This window comes from Oncorhynchus clarkii, chromosome 3, assembly GCF_045791955.1.
Source record: "Oncorhynchus clarkii lewisi isolate Uvic-CL-2024 chromosome 3, UVic_Ocla_1.0, whole genome shotgun sequence".
Lineage (NCBI taxonomy): Eukaryota > Metazoa > Chordata > Actinopteri > Salmoniformes > Salmonidae > Oncorhynchus > Oncorhynchus clarkii.
The window spans coordinates 85,310,886-85,330,632 of NC_092149.1; the positions used below are offsets into that span (position 1 = coordinate 85,310,886).

The 19,747-nt window shown below is 44.8% G+C and overlaps 1 protein-coding gene across 2 annotated transcripts; it reads right to left on the reverse strand.

The window, feature by feature from the left end:
• Positions 1 to 655: 655 nt before the first annotated feature.
• Positions 656 to 18,466, reverse strand: LOC139405529 (hemopexin a). Of its 2 annotated transcripts, none has more exons than XM_071147937.1 (9): positions 17,839 to 18,466; positions 14,937 to 15,059; positions 8,517 to 8,674; positions 5,443 to 5,596; positions 4,363 to 4,575; positions 3,299 to 3,394; positions 2,263 to 2,393; positions 1,175 to 1,322; positions 656 to 947 (listed from the first exon to the last, which is right to left on the reverse strand). In XM_071147937.1, exons 1-9 carry the CDS (start codon positions 17,921 to 17,923, stop codon positions 718 to 720), a joined length of 1,338 nt encoding a protein of 445 aa, XP_071004038.1. In that variant the 5' UTR covers positions 17,924 to 18,466; the 3' UTR covers positions 656 to 717. The 2 variants fall into 2 exon arrangements, with proteins under 2 accessions (XP_071004038.1, XP_071004039.1); XM_071147938.1 differs by having other exon boundaries at positions 14,937 to 15,056; positions 17,839 to 18,036.
• Positions 18,467 to 19,747: the final 1,281 nt, after the last annotated feature.

Genomic DNA, 19,747 nt, shown 5'->3' on the forward strand with positions numbered 1-19,747 from the left:
TATAGCCGTAATTACGGTATATTCTTATTTGCTGATTGTCCGTCTATCAATGATTTCACAAGGCTACAGCACCCCCATGTGGCCCAGTGATGACAACGCATACAATAATTCACCTTGGGCAACATTTACACAGACTCCCCATGTCAATAGACCCCCCCCAAAAAAAAAAATCTGACATAAAAAGTGATGGATCAATTGACACCCATATAATTCTACTAATATCTTGAATCTTTATGACAATCTTTCATATGAATCAATCTCAACAAGAGTATTTGAAAATAGAGATAAACAGAAATAGAAACCAGTCAAATTAGACAAGTTCTGTTGGGTGTTGTCATTTATCTTTATTATAGAACAACACCATAGAACATTAATCAGAAAGGTTTCTACGCCCTCGATAACTTTCCATGTCATCCTTTTGGGACGGGACCATAACAAAATGAAACCGACTCATAGGGGGAAACTGCAGCACATTAAGAGGGACAATAGACAACGTGTGTTGGAGGTAAGAGACAGTTGATACATCACTTTAAAGGAAGAGGAGAATGACATCATAATGACTATAGTGACGTGGTGGATGAACCACTTGGTTGTTGCTGTTTTTTGTTGCTGCTGCTTCTGCTGTTGTTGTTGTTGCTGCTGCTGCTTCTGCTGCTGCTGTTTTTGTTGTTGTTGTTGTTGTTGTAGATAACTTGATTCTCTCTACTTTCTCAGCCTCTAGTGGTCACAGCCAAACAGCTCCAGGGCTGTCTTGTGCTCCTCGGGAATAGCCTTGGCCATCAGCATGACCTTGACGCTCTGAAAGTGGAAGTAGTGGTTTCCCTTGAACAATTTCACGCCCTCTGGGCCGCACATCGCAGCGTCCACCTTGTCGAAGAGGGTGAAGGAGCCTTCTTTAACTGGAACAGGTGGGGAGGCCTTCAGGTCAACATCGTAGACTGTCTGACCTGGGATGGGGGGGAGGGGAGGGAGAAGCTCAATCAATGCATCCGTCTCTCATTTATGCCCATCTCTGAGTGACACACGTTACGGGAGAGTACCTGTCAGTGGGACTATGTCCCCATCTATTGGCCTTCATTTGTATTGCACCGTGAGTATGTTGTTGCGTTTGAACATGGCTAAAGTGATTGCCCATATAGTTGATAATGTAGGTGACTATCGGTCACACGGTTACCTTTAATGACGTGAGCGATGTGGTGGTCCTGACACACGAAGGCAGCGTCGATAGGGCCCTCCACTCCCAGCACCTCCTTCAAAGGTTTGGGGGACCCGTCCAGGTGGGTGTGGGGCTCCCCAACTTTGTAAACGTACACCTTGTCATCCTGCACACAATGAGAGAAGTGTTAGTTTATAATTTGATTTGATCTAGTGATTTTATTTGACAGCTTAAAGGAAATGATGTATTGACCTAATTGTATTATCTCTTGACTAGTTTTAAAATGTGTACATGTATATCTTTTTTAAGTGTATGGTGCAATACATTACATAGATACAGACATGAACACGGTTCTATAGTTAACCATCAAACCCACAACTAATGTACTGGGGCTTGATTGAACCAGTTACCTGTCATTCAGAAAATCTGTTATATACCTGGGGCTTGATTGAACCAGTTACCTCTCATTCAGAAAATCTGTTATATACCTGGGGCTTGATTGAACCGGAGTTACGTCTCATTCAGAAAATCTGTTATATACCTGGGGCTTGATTGAACCGGAGTTACGTCTCATTCAGAAAATCTGTTATATACCTGGGGCTTGATTGAACCGGAGTTACGTCTCATTCAGAAAATCTGTTATATACCTGGGGCTTGATTGAACCGGAGTTACCTCTCATTCAGAAAATCTGTTATATACCTGGGGCTTCATTGAACCAGTTACCTCTCATTCATAAAACCGGGCGATGCTGAATGTCAAAATGTTTGTCAATAAATCACTGGGGTTAGAGCGGGAGCTCATCCAGGGTCAGTCCAGCTAACAAATCCCTTCTCCTGACCTCTTCCTGACCTCTTCCTGATCTCTTCCTGATCTCTTCTTGATCTCTTCCTGATGTCTTCCTGATCTCTTCTTGATCTCTTCCTGATCTCTTCCTGATCTCTTCCTGATCTCTTCTTGATCTCTTCCTGATCTCTTCCTGATCTCTTCCTGATCTCTTCCTGATCTCTTCTTGATCTCTTTATGTCTGCCTTCTTCTGTCCAAGGTGTGTGTGTGTGCGTGCGTGTGTGCGTGCGTGTGTGTCTGCAGCAAACGACAGTAGCTTACCTTGACCATGTAGAGGTGGTTTTCATAGGAGAAGGTGGCATCCACCTCACTGTGCAGCTCCTTGAAGTCGCTCTCGATGGTGTCGGCTGCCCACGTGTCGTTGCCAGCATCTTGCTCCAGGAAGTGGTGGCCTAAAGGTCAAGGGTCGGGAGGAGAGGTTAGTAGGAGAGAAATAAGAGGAACATATTATTAATTTTAAAAATATTTAAAAAACACAACAGCAATCTCAAAACGCTCGATGAAATGAGATAATGTCAACCGGAATTAGACTTAGACAATTAATCCCTTCAGGATGTCGTATCAATCCCTTCAGGATGTCGTAGCGATCCCTTCAGGATGTCGTATCGATCCCTTCAGGATGTCGTATCGATCCCTTCAGGATGTCGTGGCGATCCCTTCAGGATGTCGTAGCGATCCCTTCAGGATGTCGTATCGATCCCTTCAGGATGTCGTATCGATCCCTTCAGGATGTCGTAGCGATCCCTTCAGGATGTCGTAGCGATCCCTTCAGGATGTCGTAGCGATCCCTTCAGGGTGTCGTAGCGATCCCTTCAGGATGTCGTAGCGATCCCTTCAGGATGTCGTAGCGATCCCTTCAGGATGTCGTATCAATCCCTTCAGGATGTCGTAGCGATCCCTTCAGGATGTCGTATCGATCCCTTCAGGATGTCGTAGCGATCCCTTCAGGATGTCGTATCGATCCCTTCAGGATGTCGTAGCGATCCCTTCAGGATGTCGTATCGATCCCTTCAGGATGTCGTAGCGATCCCTTCAGGATGTCGTATCGATCCCTTCAGGATGTCGTATCGATGCCTTCAGGATGTCGTGGCGATTTGTTTGTGATAGTTGCTTTTTTTTGCTGCAGCAATTCTGACAATTTGTATAGAAATCTGTTTGATTGGACCATTTTATCAGTAAAAGTGTGATGATTGGTTTGTAGTGCGGCGATGTCATTGTAATATGTTGTAATATTGCAGTAATTTGACTGTTTTATGTGGTTAAGACATCCAGCTACAGTAAGTAACAGTGGTCTGACCTCTGAAGGCGTAGATGTTTCCGGCGTCGTCAGAGGTGATGGCGTCCAGGTGCACACGGCTGCAACGCTCTCTCTCGATGTGGTCTGTGGTGTCTCCTGCAGCAGAGACACAATACTGGAGCGTGAGTTGTTTGTGTTAGATATTATTCCTTCTCAGGTTTGGTGTGATGAGGAGACTACAATCTCTCTCTCTGTCTCGTTATCGCTCACACTCTCCCCCTCTCGCTCTCTCTCTCTCTTCCCCCCTCTCTCTCCCTCTCTCTCCGTCTCTCTCCCCTTCTCTCTCTCCACCCCCCCTCTCTCTCTCCCTCTCTCTCCCCCTCTCTCTCCCCTCTCTCTTCCTCTCTGCCGCTCTCTCTCCCACCTTCTATCTCTCTCACTCTCTCTGCCCCCTCTCTTTCACCCCTTCTCTCTCTCTTAATCTCTCCCTCTCTCTCCCCCCTCTCTCTCTCCCTCTCTCTCGCTCTCTCTTTCTCTCCCCTTCTCTCTCTCCCTCTCACCCTCTTTCTCTCTCTCTCTCTCGCTCTTTCCCCCCTCTCTCCCTCTCTCTCCCCCCTTCTCTCTCTCTCTCTCTCGCTCTCTCTCCCTCTCTCTCCCTCTCTCTTCCCCCTTCTCTCTCTCCCTCTCTCCCTCTCTCTCCCTCTCTCTCTCTCCCTCTCTCTCGCTCTCTCTCTCTCCACCTCTCTCTCCACCTCTCTCTTCCCCCTTCTCTTTCTCCCTCTCTCTCCCTCTCTCTCTCTCCCTCTCTCTCCCTCTCTCTCCCTCTCTCTCGCTCTCTCTCTCTCCACCTCTCTCTCCACCTCTCTCTTCCCCCTTCTCTTTCTCCCTCTCTCTCACCCTCTTTCTCTCTCTCTTGCTCTTTCCCCCCTCTCTCTCTCCCTCTCCACCTCTCTCTCGCTCTCTCTTCCCACCTTCTCTCTCTCTCTCTCTCTCTCCCTCTCTCTCCCTTTCTCTCCCTCTCTATCGCCCTTTCTCTCTCTCTCTCTGTCTTTCCCCCCTCTCTCTCTCTCTCTTAATCTCTCTCTCTCAAACACAAAATCCTGCTGTTGTCTTTTGTCTCTCACCGAACTTGGAGCACTTCATGAAGTAATCGCGGGCCTCCTTGGGGTACCTCCCGTGCACCTCCCCTGTCTTAGGGTCGAACTTGGAGAACTGGTGTCCATGGAAACAGTAGTAATGCTCCATGAAGCGGAATGCACTGGTGCAGTTGGGCATTCCCTCAAACTTTTTCTCCTCAACCTTCTTCGTCTTCACATTGTAGTGGTAGATTTCATCACCTGGGAATAAATGATATGGACAATTTTAACACGAGCAGCTGCTGAGCCAGATAAACTGTAGCCAGTGTTACAGACTGCCGTGCGACCAACAGAGCAAGTCGAGACGTCGCCAGCGCTCCAGCCTGCTTCACCTCTATCTACAGACTGCCAGCCAGACCTGCACGACCAACAGAGCAAGTCGAGACGTCGCCAGCGCTCCAGCCTGCTTCACCTCTATCTACAGACTGCCAGCCAGACCTGCAGCCATCGATGCCCAAGCCAGCACCTCAAACGACACTCCAGCTTCAACTCCAGCTTCAACTCCGATGCTGGTCTTGTACTTGCAGATCTGCTCGGGCGTGGACTTGACACCACCAGATTCAGTGCCATATTCTGGATCCACAAGCCTGGACCAGATCTGGGCCTACTGGAAATGACCAGTAGGAGACCAGTAGTGTCCAGAACACATGTTTATTGCCACACTCATGACAGGCACACACAGCAAACAGGAAGTGAACTAGGTAGAAGTGAACGTGGTAGTGTAATGGAACAGAAGAAACAGATAATATACTGCATATTACCACAGAGTATCAGCAGTGTTGGCTATACATTAGTACTGGCAATGTGATATATACAAAGCAGCAATGGTATAGCAATGGGCTAGCAGGCAGTAGTAATAGATATAGTAGCATTGGCGGTGCTAATAGTATTGACTGGTAATAAGCATACAGTAACACATAGGGATCACCCTGTACTCTAAACCGACATCTCTATCGGAAACCACCACACGGTGGCGATCTTTTTTCAGAGCCTTTATAATACCTTGTAATCTTCCATGGGTGTTTTTTTATGTTGAGAGTTTCACACAATATCGAGATATCGACTCACCCTTGAAGAAGATGACGGCGTCTTCCTCACAGTCGGGAGCGGGACACACCACAGCAGCGTCCAGGTGGTCAGGGATACCAGGGAACACCTCAGAGATGTCCTTGGGGAAGCCCGTCTCCAGTTGGTGTTTGTAGTAGCTGAAGACTTTGGTGTCCTGCACAAGAGCAACACAGGACAGAGGTCAGAGGTCAGAGGTCAGCCACCTCAGTTAGTGAGCTAATAAATAAAAGTGGATTTAGGCCCTGGCTTCTTTAGTGAATAATATGAAATATATATATCTAGACAGAGCAACTCATCCTCTACCCATCCGCTACTCAGAGAAACATATCCTCTACTCAGAGCAACTCATCCTCTACTCATCCTCTACTCAGAGAATCTAATCCTCTACTCAGAGCAACTCACCCTCTACTCATCCTCTACTCAGAGCAACTCATCCTCTAATCATCCTCTACTCATCCTTTACTCATCCTCTACTCAGAGAAACATATCTTCTACTCAGAGCAACTCATCCTCTACTCATCCTCTACTCAGAGAATCTAATCCTCTACTCAGAGCAACTCACCCTCTACTCATCCTCTACTCAGAGCAACTCATCCTCTAATCATCCTCTACTCATCCTTTACTCATCCTCTACTCAGAGAAACATATATTCTACTCAGAGAAACTCATCCTGTACTCATCCTCTACTCAGAGAAACATATCCTCTACTCAGAGAAACTCATCCTCTACTCAGAGCAACTCATCCTTTACTCATCCTCTACTCAGAGCAACTCATCCTCTAATCATCCTCTACTCATCCTTTACTCATCCTCTACTCAGAGAAACTCATCCTCTACTCAGAGAAACTCATCCTGTACTCATCCTCTACTCAGAGAAACATATCTTCTACTCAGAGAAACTCATCCTGTACTCATCCTCTACTCCGAGAAACTCATCCTCTACTCCGAGAAACTCATCCTGTACTCATCCTCTACTCAGAGAAACATATCCTCTACTCAGAGCAACTCATCCTCTAGTCATCCTCTACTCAGACTAACGCATCCTCTTCTCAGAGAAACATATCCTCTACTCAGAGCAACTCATCCTCTTCTCAGAGAAACATATCCTCTACTCAGAAAAACATATCATCTACTCAGAGAAACTCATCCTCTAGTCATCCTCTACTCAGACTAACGCATCCTCTTCTCAGAGAAACATATCCTCTACTCAGAGAAACATATCATCTACTCAGAGAAACTCATCCTCTACTCATCCTCTACTCAGAGAAACTCATCCTCTACTCATCCTCTACTCAGAGAAAGTCGTCCTCTACTCAGAGCGACAATATAACTTTTATGAGTCCTTGTTGGAGGGGAATTTGAAATGTTCATTATAACTTTCAAACATGTATGAGTTCTTTAGAACAACATTAGAACATGTATGAGTTCTTTAGAACAACATTAGAACATGTATGAGTTCTTTAGAACAACATTAGAACATGTATGAGTTCTTTAGAACAACATTAGAACATGTATGAGTTCTTTAGAACAACATTAGAACATGTATGTGTTCTTTAGAACAACATTAGAACATGCATGAGTTCTTTAGAACAACATTAGAACATGTATGAGTTCTTTAGAACAACATTAGAACATGTATGAGTTCTTTAGAACAACATTAGAACATGTATGAGTTCTTTAGAACAACATTAGAACATGTATGAGTTCTTCAGAACAACATTAGAACATGTATGAGTTCTTTAGAACAACATTAGAACATATATGAGTTCTTTAGAACAACATTAGAACATGTATGAGTTCTTCAGAACAACATTAGAACATATATGAGTTCTTTAGAACAACATTAGAACATGTATGAGTTCTTTAGAACAACATCAAAACATGTATGAGTTCTTTAGAACAACATTAGAACATGTATGAGTTCTTCAGAACAACATTAGAACATGTATGAGTTCTTTAGAACAACAATAGAACATGTATGAGTTCTTTAGAACAACATTAGAACATGTATGAGTTCTTTAGAACAACATTAGAACATGTATGAGTTATTGTAGGAGGGATGCAGTATATATGGACTGTACCAAGTGTTTCTAAGGGATGCAGTATATATGGACTGTACCAAATGTTTCTAAGGGATGCAGTATATATGGAATGTACCAGGTGTTTCTAAGGGATGCAGTATATATGGACTGTACCATGTGTTTCTAAGGGATGCAGTATATATGGACTGTACCAAATGTTTCTAAGGGATGCAGTATATATGGAATGTACCAGGTGTTTCTAAGGGATGCAGTATATATGGACTGTACCAAGTGTTTCTAAGGGATGCAGTATATATGGACTGTACCAAATGTTTCTAAGGGATGCAGTATATATGGAATGTACCAGGTGTTTCTAAGGGATGCAGTATATATGGACTGTACCAGGTGTTTCTAAGGGATGCAGTATATATGGACTGTACCAAGTGTTTCTAAGGGATGCAGTATATATGGACTGTACCAAATGTTTCTAAGGGATGCAGTATATATGGACTGTACCAAGTGTTTCTAAGGGATGCAGTATATATGGACTGTACCAAATGTTTCTAAGGGATGCAGTATATATGGACTGTACCAAATGTTTCTAAGGGATGCAGTATATATGGACTGTACCAAGTGTTTCTAAGGGATGCAGTATATATGGACTGTACCAAATGTTTCTAAGGGATGCAGTATATATGGACTGTACCAAATGTTTCTAAGGGATGCAGTATATATGGACTGTACCAAGTGTTTCTAAGGGATGCAGTATATATGGACTGTACCAAGTGTTTCTAAGGGATGCAGTATATATGGACTGTACCAAATGTTTCTAAGGGATGCAGTATATATGGACTGTACCAAATGTTTCTAAGGGATGCAGTATATATGGACTGTACCAAGTGTTTCTAAGGGATGCAGTATATATGGACTGTACCAAGTGTTTCTAAGGGATGCAGTATATATGGACTGTACCAAGTGTTTCTAAGGTATGGACTGTACCAGGTGTTTCTAAGGTATGGACTGTACCAGGTGTTGTTTAAGGTATGGACTGTACCAGCATGAAGAAGATGTGGTCATGCTCCGTGGGTTTGTCTGGAAAGTGCATGAGGAAGGCAGCGTCCACGTGCCCCAGATGGTGATGGTCATCCAGCTCAGCGAATGATTCGTTGGAGAGCTCAGCTTTACCATGGAAACCCTTGAACACATGGCCACCTGGCAGAGAACACATTTAGTCAGCCACCATGGGAACAGAGAAAAGGACATTCCACAGAGCCAGCCCTAGTTTCCTCAACTTGCTTACAAAACTGATTCAGTATGCATTAATAGCTAGACAATATAGATAGAACACCCCTTGGAGTCTGGTTCCTCTGTAGGTTTCTTCCTATGTTCCTGCCTTCTAGGGGAGTTTATCCTAGCCACTATGATTCTGCATTACTTTCTCTCTGGGGTTTTTAGGCTGGGTATCTGTAAAGCACTTTGTGACAACTGAAAAGGGGCTTTATACAATACATTTTATAAAGCCTACTGCTGAAGAGCACCTGTCCGATGACAGAAAGCACATGACTTGTGAGCAGAGTTGAGCGGTTGGAAATCCTGCTCATCAATCATGGAGAGGTTGCTTGAATCCACTTCTCCATGTCCTTTCCGCAACAACAACAAAAAACGCTGCTCCAAATTCGCTCCATTCATTAAAAATCACTATTTAACCAACACACGTCTATTTTTGTGACTACCTGCACTAACCAATTCGTTTTTTTAAGTATTGAAACAAACCATATGGATTTTAATGAAAAGTATTATGAATTAACAGGAAAAGGTGATTGTAAGAAGCCAAAATAATTTGAAATAGGTTTTGCAATGAAGGTCTACAGTAGCCTCAACAGCACTCTGTTAGGTAGCACCATGGTGTAGCCGGAGGACAGCTAGCTTCTGTCCTCCTCTGGGTACATTGACTTCAATACAAAACCTAGGAGACTCGTGGTTTCATATTTATTTGAATAAACAAATAGGCTACATGGTAAACAGCAAATAAACACATTAAATAGGTCAGGAGCCAGACAGGGTGTCCAAGAAGGAATGCATATAAACACACCAAATAGGTCAGGAGCCAGACAGGGTGTCCAAGAAGGAATGCATATAAACACATTAAATAGGTCAGGAGCCAGACAGGGTGTCCAAGAAGGAATGCATATAAACACACTAAATAGGTCAGGAGCCACACAGGGAGCCTAAGAAGGAATGCATATAAACACACTAAATAGGTCAGGAGCCAGACAGGGTGTCCAAGAAGGAATGAAAATGAATTATTTTAGGCTATATTATTTAAATTATTTCAAGGCTATAGCCTACAAAGAAATACATTGTGAAGCATTTGCGAGTGTCGACACAATAGACTGGTAGGTGTGCCACAATAGACTGGTAGGTGTGCCACAATAGACTGGTAGGTGTGCCACAATAGACTGGTAGGTGTGAAACAATAGACTGGTAGGTGTGACACAATAGACTGGTAGGTGTGACACAATAGACTGGTAGGTGTGCCACAATAGACTGGTAGGTGTGACACAATAGACTGGTAGGTGTGCCACAATAGACTGGTAGGTGTGCCACAATAGACTGGTAGGTGTGCCACAATAGACTGGTAGGTGTGCCACAATAGACTGGTAGGTGTGACACAATAGACTGGTAGGTGTGCCACAATAGACTGGTAGGTGTGCCACAATAGACTGGTAGGTGTGCCACAATAGACTGGTAGCTGTGCCACAATAGACTGGTAGGTGTGACACAATAGACTGGTAGGTGTGACACAATAGACTGGTAGGTGTGACACAATAGACTGGTAGGTGTCGACACAATAGACTGGTAGGTGTGCCACAATAGACTGGTAGGTGTGCCACAATAGACTGGTAGGTGTGCCACAATAGACTGGTAGGTGTGACACAATAGACTGGTAGGTGTGCCACAATAGACTGGTAGGTGTGACACAATAGACTGGTAGGTGTGCCACAATAGACTGGTAGGTGTGACACAATAGACTGGTAGGTGTGACACAATAGACTGGTAGGTGTGCCACAATAGACTGGTAGGTGTGCCACAATAGACTGGTAGGTGTGCCACAATAGACTGGTAGGTGTGCCACAATAGACTGGTAGGTGTGACACAATAGACTGGTAGGTGTGACACAATAGACTGGTAGGTGTGCCACAATAGACTGGTAGGTGTGACACAATAGACTGGTAGGTGTGCCACAATAGACTGGTAGGTGTGACACAATAGACTGGTAGGTGTGCCACAATAGACTGGTAGGTGTGACACAATAGACTGGTAGGTGTGACACAATAGACTGGTAGGTGTGCCACAATAGACTGGTAGGTGTGCCACAATAGACTGGTAGGTGTGCCACAATAGACTGGTAGGTGTGCCACAATAGACTGGTAGGTGTGCCACAATAGACTGGTAGGTGTGACACAATAGACTGGTAGGTGTGCCACAATAGACTGGTAGGTGTGACACAATAGACTGGTAGGTGTGACACAATAGACTGGTAGGTGTGCCACAATAGACTGGTAGGTGTGACACAATAGACTGGTAGGTGTGACACAATAGACTGGTAGGTGTGCCACAATAGACTGGTAGGTGTGCCACAATAGACTGGTAGGTGTGCCACAATAGACTGGTAGGTGTGCCACAATAGACTGGTAGGTGTGCCACAATAGACTGGTAGGTGTGACACAATAGACTGGTAGGTGTGACACAATAGACTGGTAGGTGTGCCACAATAGACTGGTAGGTGTGCCACAATAGACTGGTAGGTGTGCCACAATAGACTGGTAGGTGTGACACAATAGACTGGTAGGTGTGACACAATAGACTGGTAGGTGTGACACAATAGACTGTTAGGTGTGACACAATAGACTGGTAGGTGTGACACAATAGACTGGTAGGTGTGCCACAATAGACTGGTAGGGACACAATAGACTGGTAGGTGTGACACAATAGACTGGTAGGTGTGCCACAATAGACTGGTAGGGACACAATAGACTGGTAGGGACACAATAGACTGGTAGGTGTGCCACAATAGACTGGTAGGTGTGCCACAATAGACTGGTAGGTGTGCCACAATAGACTGGGAGGTGTGCCACAATAGACTGGTAGGTGTGCCACAATAGACTGGTAGGTGTGCCACAATAGACTGGTAGAGACACAATAGACTGGTAGGTGTGCCACAATAGACTGGTAGGTGTGACACAATAGACTGGTAGGTGTGACACAATAGACTGGTAGGTGTGACACAATAGACTGGTAGGTGTGACACAATAGACTGGTAGGGACACAATAGACTGGTAGGTGTGACACAATAGACTGGTAGGTGTGACACAATAGACTGGTAGGGACACAATAGACTGGTAGGTGTGACACAATAGACTGGTAGGTGTGACACAATAGACTGGTAGGTGTGACACAATAGACTGGTAGGTGTGCCACAATAGACTGGTAGGGACACAATAGACTGGTAGGTGTGACACAATAGACTGGTAGGTGTGCCACAATAGACTGGTAGGTGTGCCACAATAGACTGGTAGGTGTGCCACAATAGACTGGTAGGTGTGCCACAATAGACTGGTAGGTGTGCCACAATAGACTGGTAGGTGTGCCACAATAGACTGGTAGGTGTGCCACAATAGACTGGTAGGTGTGCCACAATAGACTGGTAGAGACACAATAGACTGGTAGGTGTGCCACAATAGACTGGTAGGGACACAATAGACTGGTAGGTGTGCCACAATAGACTGGTAGAGCCACAATAGACTGGTAGGTGTGCCACAATAGACTGGTAGAGGCACAATAGACTGGTAGGTGTGACACAATAGACTGGTAGGTGTGCCACAATAGACTGGTAGGGACACAATAGACTGGTAGGTGTGACACAATAGACTGGTAGGTGTGCCACAATAGACTGGTAGGGACACAAAAGACTGGTAGGGACACAATAGACTGGTAGGTGTGCCACAATAGACTGGTAGGTGTGCCACAATAGACTGGTAGGTGTGCCACAATAGACTGGTAGGTGTGCCACAATAGACTATTAGGTGTGCCACAATAGACTGGTAGGTGTGCCACAATAGACTGGTAGGTGTGCCTCAATAGACTGGTAGAGACACAATAGACTGGTAGGTGTGCCATAATAGACTGGTAGGGACACAATAGACTGGTAGGTGTGCCACAATAGACTGGTAGAGCCACAATAGACTGGTAGGTGTGCCACAATAGACTGGTAGAGGCACAATAGACTGGTAGGTGTGCCACAATAGACTGGTAGGGACACAATAGACTGGTAGGTTTGCCACAATAGACTGGTAGAGCCACAATAGACTGGTAGGTGTGCCACAATAGACTGGTAGAGGCACAATAGACTGGTAGGTGTGCCACAATAGACTGGTAGGTGTGCCACAATAGACTGGTAGGGACATAAAGCTCTCAGCATTTAAACAACATTTTGTCGTATTAAATCATTATAGTCTATAAATTGCGCATATAGGCTCTGACTTACTTAGAATGAAATACAAATTAAATGAAAAATGACTTATTAGTGGCTTTGAATTCATTTTTATAAACAGGAGTCTGGCCAGTCTGGGGTTTCAGGCTCATGTGATGTTACCTGGAGAGCAGGCGGCCAGCGGGGAATATCCTCTCCACACTTACAGGGCCACTGGGGATGATAAACATCATGTTGGCCAGTCTTGCCAGGCTAGGCAGAGATGCAAAGTTTTTTATTTTTTATGTTTCTATAGGTAGTCTTAAACGTTTTTAGCCAAAATAATCCAATCAAAACGGAAAGCTCCATGAACGTGGGAATATGCCAGGACTGTTGTGTCAAAATCCTGTATGGCCTTTTGTATAGATACTAGATCACAAAAGAAACGTTTAAAATATCAGATTTTTTGGTTTATAAATACTTTGCTACAATGAAACACTTACCTACTCACCTCCTTCCTTTATTTTAGCATATGCACGGACGTATAGTAAGTACATCACTATACTTTTGGTATAAGTGTGATTTCAGTTTCGTCAATGATTCTTCAGGTGTGGACCTTTCGTGTAGCCAGCGCGTAACAACTGTCATGTCCCGCGCGTAAAACAATGACGTCAGGTCGGTAACCTAACAGTTTAGCACCGTACCAGCAGGTGGCAGTCAAGCCTTACACATAACAGTGAACATCTACATCGCCACACTCCCTCGTCTTTGTAAGGCTTCGAACACACCGACCGTGTCATTGCGCAAAATAGGACGCAGCATCACCTGGATATGTGTGCAAAAAAAATTGTTTAACGTTCACTTCCTGCTACCATTTCTGTCAAGCCGTCACACACACAGTTCGACGCACACGTTTCATAAATCCAATGTGTTTTATTTTACCTTTATAGGAAAATATAGACATAGACCATGTAGATATTTAATTTTTTCACCTTTGTATAACCAGGCAAGTCAGTTAAGAACGAATTCTTATTTTCAATGACAGCCTAGGAACAGTGGGTTAACTGCCTGTTCAGGGGCAGAAAGACAGATTTGTACCTTGTCAGCTCAGTGGTTTGAACTTGCAACCTTCCGGTTACTAGTCCATCACTCTAACCACTAGACTACCCTGCTGTGTATGCACCACACCACACCGAACACACTGCAACTGCCTCTGCAATGCAATGCTGCAAGGCAGTTTCATTGGAAATTAAGGTAATTCTGGTGTACCAAAATGCTAAAAAAATACGCTGTCGGTGTGATTGAAGTGTAAATCACCTTTATTTAGCACCTGTGTGTCTGTATGAGTTTATTTATGAATATATTGAGAGAATTCGTACGACAGTAGCTAAAGCAAGGGAGCTATGAGCAGCACACAAGTAGACCACAGATGCATGCTGGGACGGGGATGCCCTGAGCTCCTGAAGTTAGTGGAGCGAGAGGGTCCGAGAAGGCCGAGGTTTGTGAATCTCGCTCAACGCTCAGCTTCTCCAGCTCCGCTCACATACTCTGTTGCTCAATGCTCAGCTTCTCCAGCTCCGCTCACATACTCTGTTGCTCAATGCTCAGCTTCTCCAGCTCCGCTCACATACTCTGTTGCTCAATGCTCAGCTTCTCCAGCTCCCCTCACATACTCTGTTGCTCAATGCTCAGCTTCTCCAGCTCCCCTCACATACTCTGTCGCTCAACGCTCAGCTTCTCCAGCTCTGCTCAAATACTCTGTTGCTCAATGCTTAGCTTCTCCAACTTCGCTCACATACTCTGTTGCTCAATGCTTAGCTTCTCCAACTTCGCTCACATACTCTGTTGCTCAATGCTTAGCTTCTCCAGCTCCCCTCATATACTCTGTTGCTCAATGCTCAGCTTTTCCAGCTCCCCTCACATACTCTGCTCGTGACCAACGGCTAAATGAGTGACAGTTGGTTCTAGCAGGACGAGGAGTTGTCTCTGTCCATGACTCACCCTTGAAGAAGTAAGGGATTCCTTCCTCAGTCACAGCAACAGCATCCATCTCAATCCCCTGGCAGCGGTCGAGCAAAACACCCGCGTGATGTCCATGGTCGTGTCCCTCATGTCCCTCGTCTTCTGAGAAAGCCATAGGGTTAAATCAAATATTACTGTTTCATCCCACACACATAGTCACCGGAGTAGATTTAGGGTGATTTTATTAAGACAAACCCAAATGGAAGTTTTTTCCAATAAGTAAATTAGCTAGGAAAAATACAATTTTGTTTGAGGTATGTGCTAGTTCTCAAAGTGCCTTTGGCAATTAATCTGCCTGGTCACTAGGCAGGGGGGAACAGGGGGGCGATGGTGGGGGGGGGGGGGGGGCGATGGAGGGGGGGGGGGGACTTGGCAAACACCCCTTAAGTAGACCGAAACGGTGAAACATTTGTTCCCTTTTTGCATCCCTTCCTCTACAATCTCTGCTGTTACTAAAGTTCAATCAGAAAGGCTGGTCTGAATGGATTGTCATTTCACTTGTCTAGTAACTCTGTAAATCACATCCCTTCCTCTACAATCTCTGCTGTTACTAAAGTTCAATCAGAAAGGCTGGTCTGAATGGCTTGTAATTTCACTTGTCTAGTAGCTCTGTAAATCACATCGCTTCCTGTCTCACTCATTTAGCACAGCAGGTGTTTATATGGTCGTGTTTATAACGATATCTCGTCACAATAACAGGTGTTTATATAAGTAGTGTTTATAATGATACCGCATCAGCATAGTTAAGCAAACCAGGCCAAAGACCCCACAGAGACAACAATACTCCTTAAGAATGGAATGGTCTACCGTGTCAAAAGCTTTGGACAAGTCAATAAATATATGAACACAACATAGCTTAGAAGGTGACATAATTTAGGGCCTTTAATTAAGGTTGCAGTGACACGTCCATAACCTGACGGGAAACCAGATTACACACCAGACAGAAGACTGGTAGACGTCAAGAAAGCCAGTCAGTTGATTACTGACAAGTTCTTCCAACACTTTTGATAAACAGGGCAAAATAGAAATAGGCCTATAAGAGTTAGGATCAGATTGATCTCCCCCTTTAAATACAAGGATGCACCGTGGCTCCCTTCCAAGCAATGGGAACCTCCCCAGAGAGGAGAGACAGGTTAAAAAGGTCAGAGATAGGCTTGGTGATGATAGGGGCAGCAAACTTAAAGAAGAAAGGGTCTAAACCATCTGACCCAGATGTTGTTGTTTGTTGTTTTCATCAACAGTAGTACAATCAAGGCACGGCCTAGGACAGAGAGAGCTCTGCCAGGTGCTAAGTTATGACATCTGAATGTGCATCAGATGGCAACAACATCATATTATTCAGCAATTTCATGAGTAGTGTCAAACTAAAAGTCAACTGGTTTAGTTGTCTTCTGGGGACTATGAGTAGTGTCTAGCTAAAAGTAATCTAAAGGCACTGGTTAGGTCCCTGTCTAAGGACACTTAGTAATCTAAGGACACTGGTTAGGTCCCTGTCTAAGGACACTGGTTAGGTCTCTGTCTAAGGACACTTAGTAATCTAAGGACACTGGTTAGGTCTCTGTCTAAGGACACTTAGTAATCTAAGGACACTGGTTAGGTCCCTGTCTAAGGACACTGGTTAGGTCTCTGTCTAAGGACACTTAGTAATCTAAGGACACTGGTTAGGTCTCTGTCTAAGGACACTTAGTAATCTAAGGACACTGGTTAGGTCTCTGTCTAAGGACACTTAGTAATCTAAGGATACTGGTTAGGTCCCTGTCTAAGGACACTGGTTAGGTCTCTGTCTAAGGACACTTAGTAATCTAAGGACACTGGTTAGGTCTCTGTCTCAGGACACTTAGTAATCTAAGGACACTGGTTAGGTCTCTATCTAAGGACAAGGACACTTAGTAATCTAAGGACACTGGTTAGGTCCCTGTCTAAGGACACTTAGTAATCTAAGGACACTGGTTAGGTCTCTGTCTCAGGACACTTAGTAATCTAAGGACACTGGTTAGGTCTCTATCTAAGGACAAGGACACTTAGTTATCTAAGGACACTGGTTAGGTCCCTGTCTAAGGACACTTAGTAATCTAAGGACACTGGTTAGGTCTCTGTCTCAGGACACTTAGTAATCTATGGACACTGGTTAGGTCTCTATCTAAGGACAAGGACACTTAGTTATCTAAGGACACTGGTTAGGTCCCTGTCTAAGGACACTTAGTTATCTAAGGACACTGGTTAGGTCTCTGTCTAAGAACACTTAGTTATCTAAGGACACTGGTTAGGTCTCTGTCTAAGGACACTTAGTAATCTAAGGACACTGTTTAGGTCCCTGTCTAAGGACACTTAGTTATTTAAGGACACTGGTTAGGTCTCTGTCTAAGGACACTTAGTTATCTAAGGACACTGGTTAGGTCTCTGTCTAAGGACACTGGTTAGGTCCCTGTCTAAGGACACTTAGTTATCTAAGGACACTGGTTAGGTCCCTGTCTAAGGACACTGGTTAGGTCTCTGTCTAAGGACACTGGTTAGGTCTCTGTCTAAGGACACTGGTTAGGTCCCTGTCTAAGGACACTGGTTAGGTCTCTGTCTAAGGACACTTAGTTATCTAAGGACACTGGTTAGGTCTCTGTCTAAGGACACTTAGTTATCTAAGGACACTGGTTAGGTCCCTGGGTTTTACAGCATCATGTGACATTCCTGGTATGTGAAACTTTCTTTAAATATTTTTTTTTCCAGTTTTCTTTTCATGTCACACGGTCCAGCACCATCCTCAGACAATCACTTTCATTTTTGGTGTAATTCTAATTTCTGGATAAGGTTTAAAATACAGAATGAAATCTTATGCCACCTGACAGTGAAAAACACAGGGCCCTTCATACCCTCTCCTGACACTCACCTCCCCCTTGATGTCCAGCATGGTGGTGGGCATGGCTGAGAGCCAGCACCAGGCACAGACACAGTGTCTGAGAGAGCAGCTTCATGGTGTCCTTCAGGTCCAGGAGAAAGTTGGGTAAAGGTGCCTGGTCTGCGGCTGGACGGGTCTTTTATCCCTGAGCCAGGGCTGTGGGCTGTCTGTCTGTCACCATGGACACGAAGACTGGATGAGTCAGGTGGGTAGTGCAAAGGAGGTGGGGTGTGTGCGTGTGTGTGTGTGTGTGTGTATGTGTGTGTGTGTGTGTGTGTGTGTGTGTGTGTGTGTGTGTGTGTGCGTATGTGTACCTGTGTGTGTGTGTGTGTGTACGTGTACGTGTTTGTGTGTGTGGTGTGTGTGTGTGTGTGTGCGTGTGTGTGTGTGTGTGTGTGTGTACGTGTACGTATGTGTGTGTGTGTGTGTGTGTACGTGTGTGTGTGTGTGTGTGTGTGTGTGTGTGTGCGTGTGTGTACGTGCAGTCCAGAGCACAGCCGGGGGCAGACCTGGCGTCACATGCCGTCCCACAAAGACGCCCACACGTTCGCAAACAGGGAGAGATGCTGTGTGTGTGTGTCTGCCATTGGTCAAGGTGAATCCATCCCTTCAGTCAGATACTAGAATCAATAGAGGTAGATGTCCAGCCTTATGTCCACTGTTATGTAAGTCATTGCAGACAGTGTATCCATATACAAACATTGTGTTTTTGATCAGGGATGACTCCAGAGCATGCTCGGGGTCAGGATTACAATCAGGACTTTTCTACCGTCCGCAAGGTAAACATGTAGAGACTAAAATAAATACAACCGCTGACCATTGTACTTCAGAACCCTTTATATCAATGTTTTTGATAGGGTGAATGTTCTACAGGCCTACTGGGATAACTTGTATTTGAGGCTTGTAGTTTCAAGGGAGATCATTCCTTTTCTGTCCGCAGACATTTTTAAACATTATGAATTAGAATTAGCATAAAAGACATATGGTTTTGTAGTTAATTTACAGTTGTAGTTAATTTAATTTACAGTTGCTTACCACACCTAATCAAATGATGTAGATGTGTATAAATAACTAAAGTAAATAGCCAGATGGGATCAAACATGTGTGATTGCATGGGGAAAAACACCAATATCAATGACTCACAAGACAAGACAAAATGAATAAACTCTAAAGACAAAAGTTTTATGTTGACGTTTTGGATCTGGTATCTATGTTTGCAGCACTCCTACACATTGTCAAATAGAGTCACTGAGTTCTGGGCAGAGTCACTGGGTTCTGGACAGAGTCACTGGGTTCTGGGCAGAGTCACTGGGTTCTGGGCAGAGTCACTGGGTTCTGGACAGAGTCACTGAGTTCTGGACAGAGTCACTGAGTTCTGGACAGAGTCACTGAGTTCTGGACAGAGCCACTGGGTTCTGGACAGAGTCACTGGGTTCTGGGCAGAGTCACTGGGTTCTGGACAGAGTCACTGGGTTTTGGACAGAGTCACTGGGTTCTGGACAGAGTCACTGAGTTCTGGACAGAGTCACTGGGTTCTGGACAGAGTCACTGGGTTCTGGACAGAGTCACTGAGTTCTGGACAGAGTCACTGAGTTCTGGACAGAGTCACTGGGTTCTGGACAGAGTCACTGGGTTCTGGGCAGAGTCACTGGGTTCTGGGCAGAGTCACTGGGTTCTGGACAGAGTCACTGAGTTCTGGACAGAGTCACTGAGGCCTGGACAGAGTCACTGGGTTCTGGACAGAGTCACTGGGTTCTGGACAGAGTCACTGGGTTCTGGACAGAGTCACTGATTTCTGGACAGAGTCACTGGGTTCTGGACAGAGTCACTGAGTTCTGGACAGAGTCACTGAGTTCTGGACAGAGTCACTGGGTTCTGGACAGAGTCACTGAGTTCTGGA

Bases quoted from the DNA above. Each gene is read 5' to 3' on its own strand.
- LOC139405529 (XM_071147937.1), bottom strand. From the start codon at position 17,923: ATGAAGCTGCTCTCTCAGACACTGTGTCTGTGCCTGGTGCTGGCTCTC. The intron at 15,060-17,838 runs GTGAGTGTCAGG...TGGCTTTCTCAG, and splicing joins TGCTGGACATCAAGGGGGAG to AAGACGAGGGACATGAGGGA. The intron at 8,675-14,936 runs GTGAGTCATGGA...GTTCTCTGCCAG, and splicing joins AATCCCTTACTTCTTCAAGG to GTGGCCATGTGTTCAAGGGT.